Genomic DNA, 21,742 nt, shown 5'->3' with positions numbered 1-21,742 from the left:
TTTTACAGGTATGTTCACATATGATGAATCTACAAAATTGTTTTGGTTTAATCCATCCTCTTTTGAAACTGAGGGTCAGTTCACTCTGATTGGTATAGTGCTGGGTCTGGCTATTTACAATAACTGTATACTGGATGTACATTTTCCCATGGTTGTCTACAGGAAGCTAATGGGGAAAAAAGGAACTTTTCGTGATCTGGGAGACTCTCACCCTGTAAGTCTGGCATTTTTTATTTGATCATTTAGCTTTATTTAAAAGCAAAACTATAATTTATGTAAAAAACTACAGTTTTCATTTGGAATCAGTTTTACTTGTTAATATTTATACCTAATAAGTTAAAGTTGTTTTAACCTGTTGCAGTACCATGAATACCTAAAAACTCAGGAAATTTATTATATATTACTTTTAGCAAGCAGGTTTTGTAAAATTGATTCTGTAGAAAAGGGTTTTTAAACATTGTTTTTTAAACCACGTGAGATTGCCACGTGAAATCAGAACTGCTCTGGATAAGGGGCTTGGTGGCTACAGTTAGTATGTTGTTTCTGTCTCGAATCCCTCCCTCACTATGAGACACCTGAGGTTCACTCATAGAGCACAGTGTGAAATCCATTGCTAAATTGATGCTGTGGTTTTCTCAGCACTGGATGGGACATACCAGTGACTGACAGTCTTTCTTTATAGTAAACTATTTGAGGGACAAAAAGGATACTTTCTATTCTTTGGTCTTTGTTGTCATTTTTTTTCCCCAAGAAAAATGATGCTAACTTCTATTTTATAGCTCTGTGGTAGCCTAATTTGTCATTTCTGGTTGTTAGGTCCTATATCAGAGTTTAAAAGATTTACTGGAATATGAAGGGAATGTAGAAGATGACATGATGATCACTTTCCAGATATCTCAGACAGACCTTTTTGGTAATCCAATGATGTATGATCTAAAGGAAAATGGTGATAAAATTCCAATTACAAATGAAAACAGGAAGGTAATACATGTTTTTTTTTTTCATCATTCTCTTTGTCTCTTTATTAACAGAGTTTTAAAGCATATATACTTGTGATTGTTAAAGAGGTATCTAAAATAGTCCATACAAAAACTCAAGAAATCAAGTACTCAAATTCTTTTAAATGAAATAGCCCCAGTTTTCTAAATCTTGGATATAAGCTGGTATGAGAGCACATAGTTAGGCACTAAACCCCTTTTCAAGAAAGGGGGCAGGAATAGTAGATAGTGAGTGACACATTATGGCCATAAAACATTTTATAATGTAACTTGATAAAATATTATAATGTCTAAGTTAGGATTCACTTGCCTTTTATAATTTGGTATGACAGCTTATGTATCTAGTAAAACACCCACATTTTTGCTGAATTGGGTACAGTAGGCAGCTTCCTAAATATTCTAGCACAGACAACATGAGGCTTCCTGGTTTGCTCAAATCCGGTACATTGCAGTTGTTAGGTTTTATAAATGGATGTATACATGGTTTAAATGTCTCTGTGTTTGTACACTTGGTTGAGGGAATGTCAAAATTGCATTGAGGCCCAGCTTTTAAGTCTGGTTTAATACAGTATCAAATTTGAAACTTACGTGTATAATTAGTTTACGTGGGCTTTTTATAGTTCAGTATTTACTATTGCAAAAAGTTGTGAAATTGTTAAAGGTACAGGCATACCTCATTTTATTGAGCTTCACTTTATTGCAATTTTGCATATGTTGGGTTTTTTACAAATCAACTGTGGAAACCTTGTGTCGAGCAAGTCTGTCAGCACCAATTTTCAAACAGCGTTTGCTCACTCTGTCACATTTGGTTAATTCTCACTTTATTTCAAACATTTTCATCATTATTGTACTTGTTACGGTGATCTGTGATTAGTGATTAAGACTTGCTGAAAGCTCAAATGATGGTTAGCATTTTTTAGCAATAAAGTATTTTTAAAATTAAGGAATATACATTGTTTTGTTTTGGACATACTGTTATTACAATCTTAATAGACTACAATATAGTGTAAACATTACTTTTATATGCACTGGGAAACCAAAAAATTCATTTGCTTTATTGCAATATTCACTTTATTGCAGTGGGCCAAAACTAACCACAATACCTCTGAGGTATGCCTGTATTTTCCTTTATATGTATAAAGTTTGAATCTTTAAAAATATTTTTGAGTGTTTGTTCTTTCTTGGGGAAAATGAAAACAAAACTAAAAGCTATGCAGCCGAGTAGCTTGTTATGTTTTGTTTATATAGCATATTATAAGAAGTTCTTGTGGTTAATGTTTTCTGCAGGAATTTGTCAATCTCTATTCTGACTACATTCTCAATAAATCAGTAGAAAAACAGTTTAAGGCTTTTCGGAGAGGTTTTCATATGGTGACCAATGAATCTCCCTTAAAATATTTATTCAGACCAGAGGAAATTGAATTGCTTATATGTGGAAGCCGGGTAAGAAAGCAAAAAGTGTCTGCAAAAATATATCGATTTATTGTTTGTAATGATGTATATATATTAAGACACATTTTCTTGAATTTGCAGAATCTAGACTTCCAAGCACTAGAAGAAACTACCGAATATGATGGTGGCTATACCAGGGACTCTGTTCTGATTAGGTGAGGTGTTTAATTCTTAAAAAGAAGATTTAAATTCATCAGAGGGGTGTGTACTTTATGCTTTAGGTCTTCATCTCTAGGTATTACTTCCCAAATAAGCAAACTCACAAATTCTCAATCTATAATATTAAAAGTGTATTTGTAATATAATCACTAGTTTTCATTGTTAATCTTACAATTTATTTCTTAAGTGTTTATTTAAGTCACATGTTTTCTTTGGCATTTGGGATATAAGTTATCTAATATTCTTAATGATTTTGATTAGCACGTGCTTGCTGCTGGTTAGAAAATAATGAAAATAGAGCTACCATCTCTGAATGTTTCTCCTTTCTTTTGAACTCCCTATTTGTGAACTGTTTCTTCCCTACCTTATATGAAGCACCTTATGTGATCTGTTACGTTCTTTTATTTAATCTTTATGATAATATGCCAAGATACGTATTAATGTTTGTTCTACACCTGAAGAAACTGAACCCCAAATTTTCACAGAAAGAGGCAAAGATTCCCAATATTATCTGCTCCCAGTCAAGCAATTAGCAATTGCTAATATTTCCTTTTCTGTACTACGCTATTCAATCTTAAAAGGCATAGGCTTCTTTCTTCCTCGCAGGGATTGTTAGAAGAGCATGAAGATGCTTCTTTGGTGCATCTTTGGGGTGGGGTAAGGTGAGAAGGAATGCAAACATAACTTCCTGGAGGTTGTCTCTAAAGGTTATTCCTGTAAGACTCCAATTTGTGGACACCACAATGAATATCAAGTATAATTAGAAATAAATAATATTTTATGTTAAATTATTTTCTTCTGTTATTTTGTTCTTCATCCTGGTGTGCAGGAGGCTACTGGTATTTCCTCTTTTTAGTACACCTTAAGTCATTTCTAGCAGCAGTATTGGAACTTACATACTCTAACCATTGTTCTTCTACTTGAGGTTTCAAAATTGACACATGAAAGGTTTCAGATACGGTGATGAAAAAAAAAACGGCACTTACGAGTCACAAGGAGTTCACAGTAGTATCTCTGTTAATGACAGTGATCACAGGATTTTGTAGCCTTAGTGTTTCTCTGAGAATAGTTGAAAATACCTTGTGTGTTCTTTATGGAGAAATTATTTTTTAAGTTAAGGTTTAATTTGATTTCTAGCTTCTATAATAACATAATCCCTACTTGATACATATCTTAAGGTCATAAGTTAATGTGTGATTTGAAAGGCAAGTGAAAAGACAACAGGTTCCAAATCATTCTCACAGTTAATGGTATTCTAAATCTTTAAACAAAATTCAATTTCTTATTTTGTCAACCTTAATATGAAAATATTAATTATTAAATAGAGTCTACAACTAGTAGGAAGTTGAAGACTTAGAATAGTAATGATAGGGGCAACTGGGTGGCTCAGTTGGTTAGACATCTGACTCTTGATTTCAGCTCAAGTCATGATCCCAGTGTTGTGGGATGGAGCCCTGTGTCAGGCTCCACGCTGAGCCTGTGCCCCTCCCCCCACTCGCACTGTCTCTGTCTCTCAAAATCAATAAACTTTAAAAAAACAAAGTGTAAAAATGTTGACTCACAAGCAAGCTTTTGTGTGTATGTTTTCCAGTTGCTGATAAGACTCTCCCTGATTTCATTTGACTACTAAGAGACTTAGAGATATCTTTTTAAATGCCCCTTTTTACTCTTGGGGTGAGGTGAGAGGTGGGGACTGCAGTTTTCTTTTAATTGATAGTTTCCGTTTCAAACGCTTGAGCAGATTCAGATTTGATTATCCTCTCCCCACAGTTCTTGTGATTCATTTCATTGAATCTTTCAGTATTATATCAGCCTTTGTTTCTAGGTAAGCCTAACTTAGCTGTGGTCTGTTAGTTTATAAATATGGTGCTCTGTTTATTTTATCAACCTTTTGTTAAGATTTTTTGGTCTGTATTCATAAGGAATATTGACCAATAATATCCCTTTTTTGTACACATTTATCAGGTTTTGCTACCCTCACATATTGAGTTGAAAGAGTACTGTTCTTTATTTTCAGAAATACTTCTGTAAGATTGGTATTTTTTTCTCTTAAATAAATTTGTTCAAAATCACCATCAGGGCCTGGATATTTCTTTTTCAGAAGGTTTTTTGTTTTTTGGAATTTTTTTTTATTTTGTTTTGAAATAACTGTAGATTTATTGGAATTTTCTGTTAAGCTACAGGTTGGTCCCCCATACCCTCCATCACTTTCCCACAGTGGTAACATTTTGCATAACTGTAGCACAATATCAAAATCAGGAAATTGATATAGGTTCAATCTACAGATCATGTTCAGATTTCATCAATTTTTCAGGCACTTATTTATATGTATGTGTAGTTCTGTGTACTTTTTGTTACATTGTATAGATGTGCATAACCACTATCATAATCATAATGCACAACTTTTTCATCACCAGAAGTGTGTCTCCTGCTATCCGTTTGTATGCATACTCCTACCCCTACAGCATGATTCCCTTCAGATCCATCAAAGTTGTTACATATATCAACAGCTTATTCCTTTTTATTCCTGCATAGTATTCCATGGCATAGATGTACCATATTTGATTTAACCATTCAACTGTTTAAAGGACACGTGGTTTGTTGTCAGTATTTGGCTTTTAGGAATAAGGCTACTAAATATTTAGGCACAGATTTTTACATGAACATAAGTTGTCATTTCTCTGGTATAAATGTCCAAGAGTGCAATCTTGGGTTATATGATAAACTGCCAAACTATTTTCCAGAATTACTATACCATTTTACATTTCCCTGGGCAATATATGAGTGATCCAGTTTATATCATTGCCTGCATTTGGTGGTATCAAAGATGTTATTTTGTTCATTCTGCTGGGTATGTTGTGATATCTTGTGGTGTAATTTGAATTACTCTAGATGACAGTGATGTGGGATATCTTTTCATGTACTTATTTACCATCTATATATTGTTTTTGGTGAAATGTCTGGTTATTTTTATTGTTGAATTTTGAGTTCTTCATATATTCTAGTCCTTTCTGAGGTATGTGGTTTTCAAATACTTTGTCCTACTCTTGTAGCTAATCTTTTCATTTTCTTTAGAGAATCTTTTGCATAGCAGAAGTATTTAATTTTGATGAGCTTTGATTTTTCATTTTATGGATCATACTTTTTATTTTTTTAACATTTTTATTTATTTTTTGAGACAGAGACAGAGCATGAACGGGGAGGATCAGAGAGAGAGGGAGACACAGAATCTGAAACAGACTCCAGGCTCTGAGCTGTCAGCATAGAGCCCGATGCAGGGCTCGAACTCACAGACTGTGAGATCATGACCTAAGTTTAAGTTGGACACCCAACTGACTGAGCCACCCAGGCACCCCTGGATCATACTTTTTGTCAAGTCAGACCTAAAACTCTTGGCCAGCCTTAGGTCCTGAAGATTTTCTTTATTTTTTTTCCCCTAGAATTTTAAAGTTTTACATATTATATTGAAATCTGTGGTCCGTTTTTAGTTGATTTTTATATGAGATTCAAGTCAAGATTCTCTTTTTTGCCTGTAGATGCCCATTTGTTCCCATACAATTTATTGAAAAGGCTATCCTTCCTTTCCTGAAGAACTGTTTTTTCATCTTTGTCAAAAATCAGTTTGTAATGTTTGTCTGAATCTGTTTCTGAATTCTATATTCTCCCTTGATCTGTGTGCCTATTCATCCCTCTGTCAATACTACACTGTCTATTAGTATAGGTAAATAGTATTAACATCAGATAATAGTGCTTACTCCAATTTTAAGTGAAAGATTTCTTGCCTTTTCCATATGTTAGCTACTCTGCTTTTCCCTATAAATTTTATATTCACTTTGTGCCTACAAAAAAACCTTGATGAAATTTTGATAGGAGTTAACATTGAGATCAAATTGGGGAGAAATGACATTTTTACTGTGTTGACTCTTCAGCTATAGTATAGCTCCCCATTTATTTATTTTTTATTCCTTTCATCAGTATTCTATAATTTTCAACATACACATTTTATACATGTTTTGTTTGATTTATCCTAAATGTGTGATTTCCTTTGTAGTGATTGTAAATGATGTTTTTATTTTTTTAATGGTATTGTATTTTAAATTTTTGTTTCCATATGTTGGTAGTATAGTCAGATGTAATTGATTTTTTACATGTTGGTCATATATCTTTTGATCTTGCTGAACTCACTTATTATAGAGGGGTTTTTTTGTTTGTTTTTTTTTATTGAGATCACTTGGGGCCTGCTGTGTAGATAGTCGTGTCATCTGTAAATAGGGGTAGTTTGTGCTGCTTGTTTTTAAATGTTTATGCCTTTTATTCATTTTTCCTGCCTTATTATGCTGCCTAGAACTTTTAACACAATGCCAAATAGGAGTAATAAAAGTGATGAAAACCTTGCCTTGTTCTCAAATTTAGGAGAAAGCATTTATCTTTATTAAGCTTTATATTAGTGTAGTAAGTGCTCTACAAATTCAAGGAAGCTCCCCTCTGTACCTTGCTTGTTGAGTTTTATTATATATAGGTTTTTGGTTTTTGTCAGATGCTTTTTCTGTTGGTTGATATAATTTTTCTTTATCCTCTATTTGATATGGCACATTACATTAATGGATTTTCCATTATTGAACCACCATTGTGTATCTGAGTCATTTCCATTTAGTTATTGTCAAATTGGACTTGCTAATTGTTTGGTGATTTTTGTGTTTAAGTTCATGAGAGATACTGGTCTGTAGTTTTCGTGTTTTATGTTGTCTTGGTCTGGTTTTAACATCAGGGTTAATTCTGGCCTCATGATTGAGTTGAAAAGTGTTCTGCTTTCTAGGGAGAGGATTGTGTTCAAGTGGTACTAATTATTTCTTAAATGTTTGGTAGAATTCTCCAGTGAAACCATCTTGGCCTAGAAATATCCTTTTTGGGGAGTGTTTTAATTTCAAATTCAGTTTGTTTAATGTTTGTAGAACTGTTAAAGTTTTCTTTCATATTGGGTGAGTTGTGATAGTTTGTGTTATTCAAGGAGTTGATCCATTTTATTTTTAAGTTGTCAAATTTATGTGTGCAGAATTCTTAATATTCCCTTTTTATCCTTTTGATGTCTGCAGATCTGAACTGATCATACCCATTTTAATTCCTCATAGGGATAATTTGCTTGTTTTTCTTTTTTGAACTTGTTAGTCTTGCTTGAGAGATTTGTTGAATTTACTGATTATATTGAAAAGCCAGCTTTTATTTCTTTGTTGTTTTCCTGCTTTCAGTTTCATTGATTTCTGCTGTTTATTACTTCCTTCCTTGTTTTGGTTTAGTTTGCTCTTCTTGTTCTAGGTTATTGAGGATAGAAACAGTGATTGATTAAAACCTTTCCTCTTTTCTGATGTAATCATTTAGTGCTTTAAATTTTATTCTCCCTCACCTTTGCTTTAGCTGTATCCCATATTCTTAATATGTTTGATTTTCATTTTTTTCCCTATGTATTTTTTAAAATTTATTTTGAGACTTTTTCTTCAGCCATTATTTAAATAAAATTATGTTGTTTAGAGACAAGGGTCTTGAATGCTCCATAATGGTAGATTTGTTCATTCGTCCTTTCAGCTCTATCAGTTTTTACTTTATGTATCTTAAATATTTTTTGATTGGTGCATACACTCTGAACCTCAGTACGTCTTCTTGGTGGATGTCTTCTTGGTGGATTGATCCTTTACCATTATTATGTGATGTGCCTCTTTGTCTCTACTGATTTTCTTTACTCCCAAACCTACTCATCTGTTAATCTTCTTTAGCACATTTTTTGTGTGTGTGTGAGAGAGAGAGAAAGAGAAAGAGAGTGCATGCACATGTGAGCAAACAGGGGAGCGTCAGAATCTCAAGCGGGCTCCATGCCCAGCATGGAACTCAGTCTCAACCCTGAGATTATGACCTGAGCTGAAATCAAATTGGACACTTAACAGACTGAGTTACCCAGGTGCCCCAACACTTTCCTTTTAATTAAACTTTTTATTGTGAGATCATGTAATTTGGCATATAGTTGTAAGAAATCACACAGACCCTGTGTATACTTTACCGTGTTTCCCTCAATGGAAGTCTTTATAAAACATTAGTATAATATCACAACTAGAATACGGTTAAGATACAGAAAAGTTCTGTCACCACAAGAATTCCTTCTGTTGATCTTTTATATATAAGTCAGTCACACTCGTACCGTTACCCTGTCCTCACTCTAGTCCCTAATCCCTGACAACCACTAATCTGTTCTCTGTTTCTTTAAGTTTGTCATTTCAAGAATGTTGTATTAAGTGAATCACATATAATGTGTCACCTTTTGGGATTGGCTTTTTTTACTCAGCCTTGAAAGTCATCCAGATTTTTTCACTATCAATAATTTGTTTCTTTTTATTGCCGAGTAGTGTTTATTCCTTTGCTATGGATTTACCAGTCTTTTTAACCATTTGCTTGTTGAAAGACTTCAGACTGCAGAAAAGCTTCTAAAGCCATTATGAATAAAGTTGCTATGAATAATCGTGATTTTTTAGGTAAACATAAATTTTCATTTCTATGATAAATGCCAAGAGTGCACCTGACTTTTTTTTTTTTTTTTTTTACTGTTGAGTTTGAGAGCTCTGTGTGCATATTCTAGATTTACTACTTTATCTTTCCTCCAGTGAATTACTTTTTTCACATATGTCAAAAATCAGTGGAGCATATTTCTGTAGGTCTCTTTCTGGTACGTGTCTTTCTCCTTTTCCCTTTTTTTTCCTTAATGTATTTTGAGGCTCTGAAATTTGGTGCATATCTTTTTTCAGTTTTTAACATTTTTTCGTACATACCCATTTAGAATCATACATTATTGGTGGACTGGTCTTTTTATCATTATATAAGGTCACTCTTTGTATCTTGAAATTTTCTGTGCTCTTAATCTAATATGAATATAATATGCTGGTATTTTTTTAAGTTTGCATGATATCTTTTTCTGTCATTGTACTTTCAACCTGTTGCTGAATTCAAAATGAATTGCTTAGAAATAGCATAAAGTTTGTTTTTTTTTTTTTTAGTCTACTCTCAGTTTGCCTTATAATTGGTAAATTTAGACAGTTCATATTTAAGGTTATTATTTAAGGTTAATAGGTTAGGGCTTACATCTACCATTTTGTTTTCTGTTCCTCTTTGTGATTGCTTGTTTCTATCTTTTTGCCTTCCATGGATTATTTAGTTACTTGAGCATATTTTAAGATTCCCTCTTGATTTACTTTTAGTGTTTATTGGGGTATATTGTTTATATAGTGTTCTTCCTGGTTGCTGTGATATTACACTGTACATATGTGAAAGTGGATAACATCACTTCCAGTGAAGTGTGGAAACCTTGCTTCCATTTAGGTTTCTTTCCTCACTTTTAAAAATTGTCTTGACTATTAATGCTGTTACAATTTTTGTATCAGTCATCACATTTGATTTACAAAACTCATGAGAATAGTATTCTGTTGTATGTTACTTACATTTCTTCTGTCATTTGCTTCAAGAGTCCATATTTTGTCACTTTCTTTCAGTCATTCTTCAAAGACAGGTCTATTGATGGCATTTTCTTTTAGTTTTCCTTTGTCTAGGGATGTCTTTACTTCCCCTTTATTCCTGAAGAATAGTTTTGTTTAAGCTTTTTGAAGTTTGTTCAGCTTCTTGAATTTGTGGGTTTGTGTCTTTTGCCCAACATGGTAAGGTTTTGGCCATTTCTTCAAATACTTTTTCAGCTCCAATCTCTTTTCTTTCTGGGCCTCTAATAATTTGATATTGTTCCACATGCACCTGAGTTTCTGTTGTTGTTTCTCTGTTTTCTCTTTTGTTCGGTTTATTATTCTCTGTCATCTTTACTATTGATTCCATCCGGTATTTTTCTTTTAGTGTATTTTTCAGTTCTATAATTTACATTTAGCTCTTTTTATTATTATTATTATTATTATTATTATTATTATTATTATTATTATTACTATTATAACTTCTGTTTCTTTCCTGAGATTTTTCTATTATTTCACAAGTGAAACATTTTGTGGGTTGTGGTTCCAGTGACAAATTTAGTTTTCCAGAGACGTTGTGGCACTATTCTGGTCTGCTGTATTTATATCATTCCATGGGGGCTCCCAATACATGATGGTGTTGTTTGAGGGGGCTGAAATGAGCTGCTTCACCAGGCCGAGTTGCATGGTGTCTTAGGCCCATGGGGCTGGAGAGCTCTTCCTGGGCTCTGTGCCTATTGTAGTAGAATTCTTCTTGCTGGTATTGTTGGTCATTCAGTGTCTCTGGGCTAGAAGGGACTCTGAGGCTCTGCAAGAAGAGGAGCACTTCCCAGGCGAGGACCAATTGTGGCAGAAATCCACTAACAACTGTTTGGGTTGAGAAGGAGAACCCAGAGGCTTCTTGTTTTCTTGATTCAATATAAGATTTTTATCATCTGTTTCTGTGGTATTATCATTGTACTTAATTTATCCTGTGGTTTTTCTAGTTTAGTTTTAGTTTCCTCAATTTGACATATTTTTTTCTTTAATTTCTGGTTATTCCCTAGTTCTGTCATATCTTCCAAAATCTTTTCTTCTAAAATTTTCTGTTTGACTTAGTTGTCCTTTCATAGCCTCTACTGTTATTTGAAAAAAAAAGAAAAGAAAAGAAAATTAACTTAATTTGAACTTTGTTTACAATTTTCATGTTTTGTTAGCAGATCTTTCAGTGTAGTTTATTCTCTATAGAGACATCATTCTTGTGTGTGCGCACACACACACACACATTATTCTCTCTCTAGTAACAGCTCTTTTTAGTGTTTGTGATTTTTTTCCTGTTGCTCATTACTTTTAAGTGGAATGAGTTTTGTCATATTTGCAAGAGGGAGAGATAGGCCAGGCAGCTTTTCCTGCTTCAGGAAGGCTCTGTACATTTTACTTTTGCAAAATGATAAAAATATATACATATATGTATATGTATATATGTATGATCTTGCATTTTCTGAAACTTGCCTATTCTACTCTTCCCATTTATTTGACTTTTTCTTGTTTTGTTTTGTTTTGTTTTGTTTTTCCTTCTTGATTTGGTCAATTTGGACCTATGTCGAGCAGTTTCTCCTCAGTTTAAAAGAGAATTTTAGTGTTCAAGAGCTTTAAAGGCCCAGACCTTTCACTGTATCATGATCCCTTGTATTGGATAACTCTTTGAGCTGCTATTCTCAGACTAACATGTGATTTCCAGTGGGTTGGTGTTTTTGAGGTCCCATTGTTCTCAGGGCTGTAAGAAACGCAGTTGTCTTCCTTGTGCTTCTTCACCCACTGACACCAATACCAGCCAGGTCTTGTAGTGTCAGTGGTGTTCCTTTTCACTTACACGCAAGGATTTATGGGGGATATCTTGTTACCTAGTTTTATAGGTGCTCTCTGTAGGTCTTCTCTTTTGTCATCCACTTAGTTCTGATTTTATGGGAGAGATTAAGATTAGGAAGATTGGAAAGAAAAACAAAAACAAAATAACTGTGTTTCTGCCACCATCATTGTCCCAAAACCTCCTATCTGTCTCTCTTCTAATTTTTAGTATCAGTATTCTTGCCTGAATCCATTGTTTCACTGGGGGTTGCAAAATGGTGATTTAGGAAAAAAAATTTTTTCTGTTCATTCTACATATATACCTGCCATTCTTTTTCCTCATCAGTGGTTGCTATTTGATTACCTTGAGAAACAGTTCTACTGAAAAGGCATAATAAAATGTAATTAAATATTTTAGAGTAAGGAGTTGATACAAATTCAGTAATGACAAATGAGTTTGGATTTTAATTGGTGGGGTGAATTTGTTTCGTTTTGTTTTTTGGATTTTTTCTGAATATTGTTATGAACTCATGGACTTTTATATGTTGAGTGTGTTTCACATTCATTATTCTTAGTGATATTCAAACAGCTTAGTTTTGGTATGCTTTTAACATCACCTCATTACATTTTGAAATTTTTAGGTCACCCTTGAGCATTCTTAACTCGAGGTCTGAAATAAGCCATTTTATAAGAAATCCTATGGCTAAATAGTATCATTGTGTGAAAACAGTATAGATTATTAGGACATAGTGTTTATTTCTAACCTTTTGCTGTTAGAAATAATGTGACAGTGAATCATCATACATGGATTATTCCATATGTATGTATGGGTATCATTTAATTGCTAAAAATGGGATTGTTACATCAAATTGTAGATACATGTGTTTTTTTTGCTAGGTAATGCCAAATTCTCCTTCACAGTAATTGTAACATTGTGTACTCCCACCAGCAATATAGGAGTATCCCTTTTCCTACAGTTTCCCAAATCCAGTGTGGTGTTTAAACTCTGATGTTTACCTGTCTGCCAGTTAAGAAATGATAATTTGTGTTTTCCTCAATATGTATGAGAATGGGCATCTTTTCTTGTACTTAGGAGCTATTTGTATTCTTTATAGTCTTACTCCTTTTCCTGCTAAGTTATTGGTTATTTTCTTTGTTTTTAGAAACTTTATATGTCAGATTAGCTGTTTAACCCTAATAAATTTGCAAATATATTTTTACGAGTTTATCTTTTGACTTTGCTTAGGTTTTTGTTTTTGTTTTTGCCAAGTAAAAGCTTTTATGTTTATGTAGTTAAAATACTAATCTTTTTCTGTATTCTGCTTTGGTGCATATTTCTTTAGGTTTTTGTTTTGTTTTTGTTTTTTGTGGGGTTTTTTTGTTTGTTTAGTTTTTTAAATTCCTTTTTCTTGTTCTTTTGTTTCTGATCTCTGTGTCCCTAGTAGAAATGTTGTTTATGCTGTTTCTCCTTTGGTCACCTTATATATTAACCTTCTGTTTCCAAATTTATGTTCATATTTCTTGAATATGTTTAAGTATTCCCATTTCTGTTTCAGATTTGTTCATTCCTGAGCTTTGTATTTCTGATTAATGGTGTTCTTTTCTATCTTCATATTGGAATGTGGGAATTACACAGTTTGCATTCTTCACAACTGAATTTTTCAAGAATACATTTTTTCTGCTAGGAATTTAGCTTCTTATTTGTTATACTTGTTTCATAATGTCTTTATTTGGACTTTGGAATTATGTTTTTCTCATTTATGTATCTATTGGTTGGATTTTTCTGACCTATTAGTAGATCTCATGGGGGACTAGAGAGAAGTTTGGGTGGCTTTAGTGGTCTTTTGATCGAATAGTCCCTCTTTTGTTGTGCAGTTTCTTTAATACATGGTTATGTGGCCTACCACCTTCTGATTCTTCAGTTCCATCTTGTTTAATTAGGACCTTTTTCATTAGCTGCTTCCATCTCTTTTTTTTTTTTTAGTTTTTTTTTTTCAATGTTTATTTATTTTTGAGTGAGACAGAGACAGAATGAGAGTTGTTTAGCAGCAGAGAGAGAGGGAAACACAGAATCCGAAGCAGGCTCCAGGCTCTGAGCTATCAGCACAGAGCCCGACGCGGGGCTGACCTGAGCTGAAATCGGACGTTCAACGAACTGAGCCACCCAGGCATTCCTGCTTCCATCCCTTTATAACCAGAAGCTACTTTCAAAGGGACACATATGCCTCCCAGGGTGCTCCCCATCCCTTCCAGGTAGCATGCCTGTCATTTCTAATCCCTGATACTTTTCTAAGACCCTTCCTTTTAGCCACTTTGTTGCCAGTGCTCTTACCTATCCTTAGTAGTTCACTCTTCAGGTGGGGCTCTGCCCTTCTGGGGTGAACTGTAACCTGTGTTATTCTTCTGTACACCCCCCTCTTCCATAGTGCTCCTGCTGGACTCTGCTAGTTTGGGCTCAGGTGTTCGTACTCCAGCTGATATGTCAGTTGGGAGTTTGCTGCTCTGTTTTCCTGATTTTAATCTAAGCATAGGTTATGAGTGTTTCTATCAGATTTTCTCTCATTTTTGATCTGAATAGGTTTAAGGAGATATAAATGAGATGTGATCCATGCAGCCACCACTTAAGGAAGAAATGCAGAAGCCTCTCTTTTTCATGTTTGGTTTTCTAAATAGTTGCATTCCTAACCAGAATTTTAATATAGAACATAACACTAAGAGAAGAATTTTGTCAATAAGTGTTTTCATTATAAACTGATGGCAACTCCAATATTTTAAATTCCTATTTTTTAGAAAGAACCAAATAAATAAGAAGCCATGCTGATAAGGATACCTTTCTATCTGCCTTTTTAGGTATGACTGGTTCCTTGTAGTGTGCAGGACACCTATTCTGCCCTGACAGAGAGCTCTAGGCTATAGGAAACTTATTTTTTCTTGTCAGCCAACCAAAAGTGAGATCTAAACTGTGGGGTGATTTTAGCTGTTCCTGAAAGATGCACCTGCAAGTTCCATGTCTAATTTCCTGTTGTTACGATGTAGTTCTTTATTGTTTTCTCTAGGGGAGTGGGAGGTTTACCGGAACTGAGGGGTGGGGAGGATGTTAAGAGTGTCAGGGAAAAAAAGTAGGAAGACTTTGAAGGGAGGCAAGAAGTCTAATAAAGCTGCTAACCTGTGTCAGAAGTATTGGCATTGCACCAACAAAAATGCCAGCATTTTGATAATAGAAATTGTATCCTGGAATATTAGAATATCGAAAACTGGAATTATATGTGTAGGGAGTGTGATCTTTTCTGCTAAGATTCTGGAAAGAGCCTTTCAAATAAATATTAAAATGTACTCTTTGATCAATTTAAAAAAACATTTTTAATTTTTTTCTAAAATCTTGTATTTTTTTTAGCTGAGAATTAGTATATATGTTAAATTTATGGATATCTCATTCGAACAAATATGCCAAGATTGCTTTTAATGAGCTACGTTTGTGGGTTGTTTTTTTTTTTTTAATGTTTATTTTTCAGAGATAGAGCACGAGTGGGGGAGGGGCAGAGAGAGAGGGAGACACAGAATCTGAAGCAGGCTCCAGGCTCTGAGCTGTCAGCCCAAAGCCTGACACAGGGCTTGAACCCACAAGCTGTGAGATCATGACCTAAGCTGAAGTTGGAGTTGGACGCCCAAATGACTGAGCCACCCAGGCGCCCCCATTTTGTTTTTAGAGTGATTATAACAACATGAATTTTATCACATAGGTTTTAGAAATGCCAGGGACCAAATCATTCTCTTAAAATAATTGCATGTAAGTAGTGTCCTCCAGGGGCACCTGGGTGGCTCAGTCAGTTAAATGTCCGACTTCAGCTCAGGTCATGATCTCATTGTTTGTGAGCACAAGCCTTACATAGGGCTCTGTGCTGACAGCTCAGAGCCTAGAACCTGCTTTGGATTCCCTGTCTCTTTCTTTGCCCTTCTCTTTCTCTCTCTCTCTCTCTCTGTCTCTCTCTCTCAAAAATAAATATTTTTTAAAAATTAAAAAAGAAATTATCCTCCATCCCCACTTCCATAACACGTAAAGTCAAAAATGTTCTAGTTTATATAAAAGTATGTTTTTGGGGGCGCCTGGGTGGCTCAGTCGGTTAAGCAGCCGACTTCGGCTCAGGTCACGATCTTGCGGTCCGTGAGTTCGAGCCCCGCGTCGGGCTCTGTGCTGACAGCTCAGAGCCTGGAGTCTGTTTCAGATTCTGTGTCTCCCTCTCTCTCTGCCCCTCCCATGTTCATGCTCTGTCTCTCTCTGCCTCAAAAATAAATAAATGTTAAAAAAAAAAAAAAAGTATGTTTTTGTATTACTACTATTAGGGGTGTGTGTGTTTCTTTTTATTTTGTCCTTAATCTCTTATCACCTCTCCTCACCCCCAATTCCCAAAATTAAGTAAGGTAAGGGTAGACAAAGAGAATAAGGAAGTCAGGTATGGAGGGCAATAAATAAAAATATATATACCCAAAGACATCTGGAGTTAATTTTTTAGAGTATTTCTTTTCACTTATTTTCATTTCACAGGATTTGAGTTTTGGATTTTGTCTTTACTGATTACTGATTATATACTGTGAGTATACCGTAGTTTACATAATTATTTCCTACTGGACACTTGGGTTTGCCGGTTAATGTTGTAAATAATATGATTTTAAAACTGTTTCCTTAAGATAAATTTGCATAAGTAATCCATAGATCCTAAATCACCAGGAGTTTAGGGTTTCTGATATTAACTTCCAGTTCATCTCCCTAATATGGTTTTAATAAGTCATAAACTCATATTAGTGTTAGTTGTAAATGAATGCCAACCTAAAATCAGTATTCTGTCTTTTCTCCTTAGGGAGTTCTGGGAAATTGTTCATTCATTTACAGATGAGCAGAAAAGACTCTTCTTGCAGTTTACAACAGGCACAGACAGAGCACCTGTGGGTGGACTAGGAAAGTTAAAGATGATTATAGCCAAAAATGGCCCAGACACAGAAAGGTAATTATTAAATTGTGACTATATACCAGAAACCTTACATCCCATATCACACATATGTGAACTGTCCAGTAGCTTCTGAGCACTTTTATAATTTTATATAGAACTCCAAATCACATGAAACATTAGTTCAGAGAATATTTTGCTGTTACTGTTTGAGGAAATTTTTAAAACAGTGCCTAGTTCAAAATTATTACAGGGCTCACTTGATTTGGAATTTTACATATTCAGTTTTTAATTTCACAGTTTTTTAATTGAACACCATATTATGTAATCTATTTATGATGGTTAAGTTGAGGCTAAGAAAATTGTTCGGCACTAGATTTCATAATGTTGACATTTAAATCCAATATCATAATCTTGACATTTGATTTTATTCTCTCTTCATTATAGAAGTTAACATTTTTTTTGAATAAGAATCATACATACAGTAACCTATTTAAGGGTTTAAATATATAGAAAAATTTCTATTAGTAGTCCACATTATTTTCTGTATGATGCCTTTAACATTTGTTACAAGTCATTGATGTAGTCATATTGCCAGGAATATTTCTGATTAGCATTAAAGAACGCAGACTTTGAAATCTTGAAAACTAGGTTGACTGGGTTTGAATATTATCTTCATTTTAGAGTAACTTCTCAGTGATGTCAGCTCTGTAGTGGGGATAATACTTCCTCTGAAGGTTTATTATGAGAAGATTTAGTTAAAATAGATATAACAGTTAAATACCTAAAACAATATATGGGATGTCATAATAGCTTAGTGAATGCAGTGTTATCAGTCAGCAGCAGCAGCATTAATATTGAATGAACTGATACTTGGCAGTTGCACAGGAAAAGCAAAAAGTTTATCTTCGTGAGTTGCATTAATGTATAGTCTGCATTGCAAACCATCTCAACTATATATACCATCTAAAAGTAGGATCATTTAGTACTGGGCATATTCTCCATGATTTATTTTCCTACCTTTTCCCCTCCTCTCTCTTTAGGTTACCTACATCTCATACTTGCTTTAATGTCCTTTTACTGCCGGAATATTCAAGCAAAGAAAAACTTAAAGAAAGATTGTTGAAGGCCATCACTTATGCCAAAGGATTTGGCATGCTGTAAAAAAAAAAGAAGAAGAAGAAGAAGAAGAAGAAAGAAGAAGAAGAAGAAGAAAAAAAATGAAAAAAGAAAAAAAAAGGAAATTTAAAATTTTAATACATATAACAAGAGGGATAAAATTGGTGGTGATAGTGTCCCAGTACAAAAAGGCTGTAAGATAGTGAACCACAGTAGTCACCTATGTCTGTGCCTCCCTTCTTTATTGGGGATATATGGGCTGGAACAGCAGATTTCAGCTACGTATATGAACAAATCCTTTATTATTATTATTATTTTTTTTTTTTTTTTGGTGTGAAAGTGTTACTTATTCTTTCACTTGTATGTACAGAGAGGTTTTTCTGAATATTTATTTTAAGGGTTAAATCACTTTTGCTTGTGTTTATTACTGCTTGAGGTTGAGCCTTTTTGAGTATTTAAAAAATATATACCAACAAAACTACTCTCCCAAGGAAAATATTCCCACCATTTGTAGACTGTGTAACCTTCAAGTATGTGCTATTTTGTCCCTGTATCTAACTCAAATCAGGAACTGTGCTTTTTTTTTTTTTTTTAAACAATTTGCTTTGAAACTTGAAGTCTTGAAAACAGTGTGATGCAATTGCTGCTGTTCTAGTCCCCAAAGAGTTTTCTGTGCAAAATCTTGAAATCAATAAAGATGGAAGGGAGAACTTGGAATGTTTTAACTGCAGCCCTCAGAACTTTACTTTAGAAACAGCACAACAAATTAAAAACAACTCATGCCACAGTATGTCGTCTTCATGTGTCTTGCAATGAACTGTTTCAGTAGCCAATCCTCTTTCTTAGTATATGAAAGGACAGGGATTATTTTGTTGTTGTTGTTGTTGTTGTTGTTGTTGTTGTTGTTGTTGTTGTTGTTATTGTTGTTGTTTTAAGTTTACTGGGGAAAAGTGCATTTGGCCAAAAGAAATGGTAGTCAAGCCTGTTGCAAGAAAGTTAGGAAGTTTGTTGTTTATTATAAACTCAAAGCATGTGAAAGTGCACTTAAAATAAATTTTTTATTAATTACTTATTACCTGCATTTTAAATAGACAATCCAAAGTCTTCCCTTCATGTTGCCATCATCTTGTCTAATCAGCCATTTTATCAAGGCACATGATCAGTGTTGCAACATAATGGAAAGGATGGCTATTGTGCCTTGTTTTACCTAATCATACATTAAGCAGACCTGGAAATGAATGGAACTATTACTCTTAAGTCCTATCTACATTGTATATCCCCAAAGATTAAGTTTTACTTCAAAAAGTAAGTGTTAAATATTACTTTCATGTACTATGGAAAAGTACAAATACGTTTAAATTACTGGAAGTTCAGAAGTAAGTAGTTTCCCCTTTCTAGTCTTCTGTGTCTGTGGTGTTAATTTGTTTTATTGCAATATAAAATAAAAGGATTATGTATTTTTAACTAAGGAGAAACATATTGATATATCCTTTTACTACAAGCTACATACAGCTAATGTGCTGAGCTTGTGCTTTGATGATTGTTTTAACAGACTACGATCAGCTGATGATTTGTTTGCAATTGACAGGAAAAATACAGCTTTTCAAATCACTGGAGGGGAAAAAGGATGTCTTTGAGGATTATTTTAATTATTTTAGTAATTGAAACACATCTGTTATGTACCATATTGCTAAATAAAGCGGTAACATTTTTCATCATAATTTAGTGGAAAAAGAAAATAATGCTTTCCATCTTGTGATAAGGTAACGTTTTTGTTTTTTGTTTTTTTCTGGGCCAGCCTTTAGAACACTGTTAAGGTATGTACACTACCTTGATGCAAGGGACTCTCATGCTACTACAGTTATCTTAAAGAGTGTCTCATCCATGTGCTTGTGTATATGAAAGTGAGAAGGAGAGAAATAAAATACTCTGGGGGCATTTTATAATAAATTCGTGAAGAAATGTGTGCTCTTCAGTTCTCAAATTCTATTATCACAGTATTGAAGTTCTACAATTGTATTAACATATCTGTATGAAGTCTGTGAATGGTAATTGAGTATAGGTTATCAGATATAGAATTCACATCAAATAGACTTTTAACAAACAGTTCAAAATAAACCTACCCTTAAAAATATTCTAAGAGAAAAAGTCATTGGTTGTCCATAGTAGCCTCTCTCACTTGCTTAATAATTATCCTGGGCATGTTACCACTTCTTATCATTGCCTCCTGTTCGCTACTGTTTACCAGAATGCCACTGAACAATATCTCAAGGAAGAGGAAAACAGAAATTTTGACTAATGACTACTTACTCTACCCCAAATGTCATATTATTAAAGCACATTTTTGCCTGGACACTCTTACATATTTTGGTTATCTGTCAATCAGCCTACAGTCTCCCAAGAAGTTCTGGGACAAAATGAACCATAAACTAAAATAATTAAATTTCCAAATGGAAACTTTGTGTTTAATATTTTATTATTTTAGAAAATTCCAAACATGCAATATAAAAATACAACTTGAAGCCAAATTTTCCCGGAGCCTGGCAGCTTCAGCAAATGAGTTAGATTTCCTGACCCTATACTGTATACTACTTTCCTGGGTTGTGGTTAATTGTGTGATAAAATACAATTACAACTTCCCTAGCCTCGTTTGGGGATACAAACTTGTGCAGGAAAGATAAATATCCAAACAAAAAACAACTTGAAAATGAGGCTTCAAACTGAACTGCTGATGTTATTCATTCATAGTTGTGACCTAGCAATGTCATTCCCTTTCCTATAAGAACACAACTGTGCTGGGGTTTTAAGCCCCTTTGGGATTTTTCTCAGTTTCATAGTCTGTTACAGGAAGGACTATTTTCCCGAGGCTACTCTATTTGTAGTCTTGATCCCCTTGCTATCTATCTATCCATCCTGTCATCTATGTATCTATCTAATCTATCTTTTTTTTTTTTTTTTTTTTTTTTACCTTACCACCTTTTTTACCTTCCATAGCTTCTTAAGGAACATCTCTACCCCTCCCACCCCTTCCCTGAGCCACCAAAGAATTCAAAAACAAGCTTCTATTTTACTCCCTCTTGTCTTCCTCTACTCAGTGTCATTAGTCTATAAAGAATTTCTTGGGGAGGACAGAGTGTCAAATGCAAAGTCCCAAAGCTTTTTCCTCTTCCCTGTTCAAATCCAGTAGGTTGGCTTTTGTTAAAAAAAACAAAACAAAACACTACTGAAAGATTTTAATGCAAATGTCTGAGAAATGCTGCTAATCCATTTCTGTCATACTGAAAATGCTGTCCTGAAGAATGCTCATAACCTGAATTGCCAGTAAGGGCTCTAATCTTGCCAACAACTTGAACTTAATTAGCCTGTTCTTTGGTTCCTTTTTTTGGTTGGATGTATACTGTCCAGATCTTGGATGGATACTATAATTAAAGTTCTTGTCTTTACTTGCCCAATTCTCTCTGGTCAACCTCAACGACTCCTTAAGATTCTTGCCTAAATCCCTATTTTCTGTTCAGACCCTAGCCCCAGGATTTCTTTCTGGCACCTCAAAGTCAATACCAAAACTTAATCTTACATCTCTACCTACTATTGTTTCTCCCTTTAAAGGGTCATTTTCAACCCAGTCACCAAAATCCTTCATCCCTCAGTTGTCACAGCTTGTATCCGTTCTTTTCCCTCCAATCTTCCCAGCTGTTCATTCCTCCATCCTACTTCCTTTCAAGTCCTGGTCCATTGAATCACCTGGTTGGTCTTG

The 21,742-nt window shown here is 34.2% G+C and overlaps 1 protein-coding gene and 1 long non-coding RNA gene across 14 annotated transcripts in view; one reads left to right on the top strand and one right to left on the bottom strand.

Annotated features, from left to right (window-relative positions):
* Positions 1-19,951, top strand: part of UBE3A (ubiquitin protein ligase E3A) — a 91,679-nt gene extending 71,728 nt beyond the window's left edge. For 11 of the 12 annotated variants that reach the window (XM_042941252.1, XM_042941250.1, XM_042941253.1 and 8 more), the window contains 6 exons: positions 9-214; positions 817-981; positions 2,286-2,441; positions 2,532-2,605; positions 16,783-16,926; positions 17,913-19,951. In XM_042941252.1, the coding sequence (XP_042797186.1) occupies positions 9-214; positions 817-981; positions 2,286-2,441; positions 2,532-2,605; positions 16,783-16,926; positions 17,913-18,033 (866 nt within the window). In that variant the 3' untranslated portion in view covers positions 18,034-19,951. The remainder of the gene's footprint in view (positions 1-8; positions 215-816; positions 982-2,285; positions 2,442-2,531; positions 2,606-16,782; positions 16,927-17,912) is intronic. The other variant, XM_042941254.1, reaches the window with a different exon arrangement.
* The window catches only part of LOC122221726, a 129,377-nt gene that overhangs the window by 12,104 nt on the left and 95,531 nt on the right, over positions 1-21,742 (bottom strand). The gene's annotated exons all lie outside the window — the stretch shown is intronic.

The sequence above is a fragment of the Panthera leo genome, chromosome B3 (assembly GCF_018350215.1).
Source record: "Panthera leo isolate Ple1 chromosome B3, P.leo_Ple1_pat1.1, whole genome shotgun sequence".
NCBI lineage: Eukaryota > Metazoa > Chordata > Mammalia > Carnivora > Felidae > Panthera > Panthera leo.
Note: the sequence above shows the minus strand (reverse complement) of the source record. Positions and strands in the feature narration are given on the sequence as shown.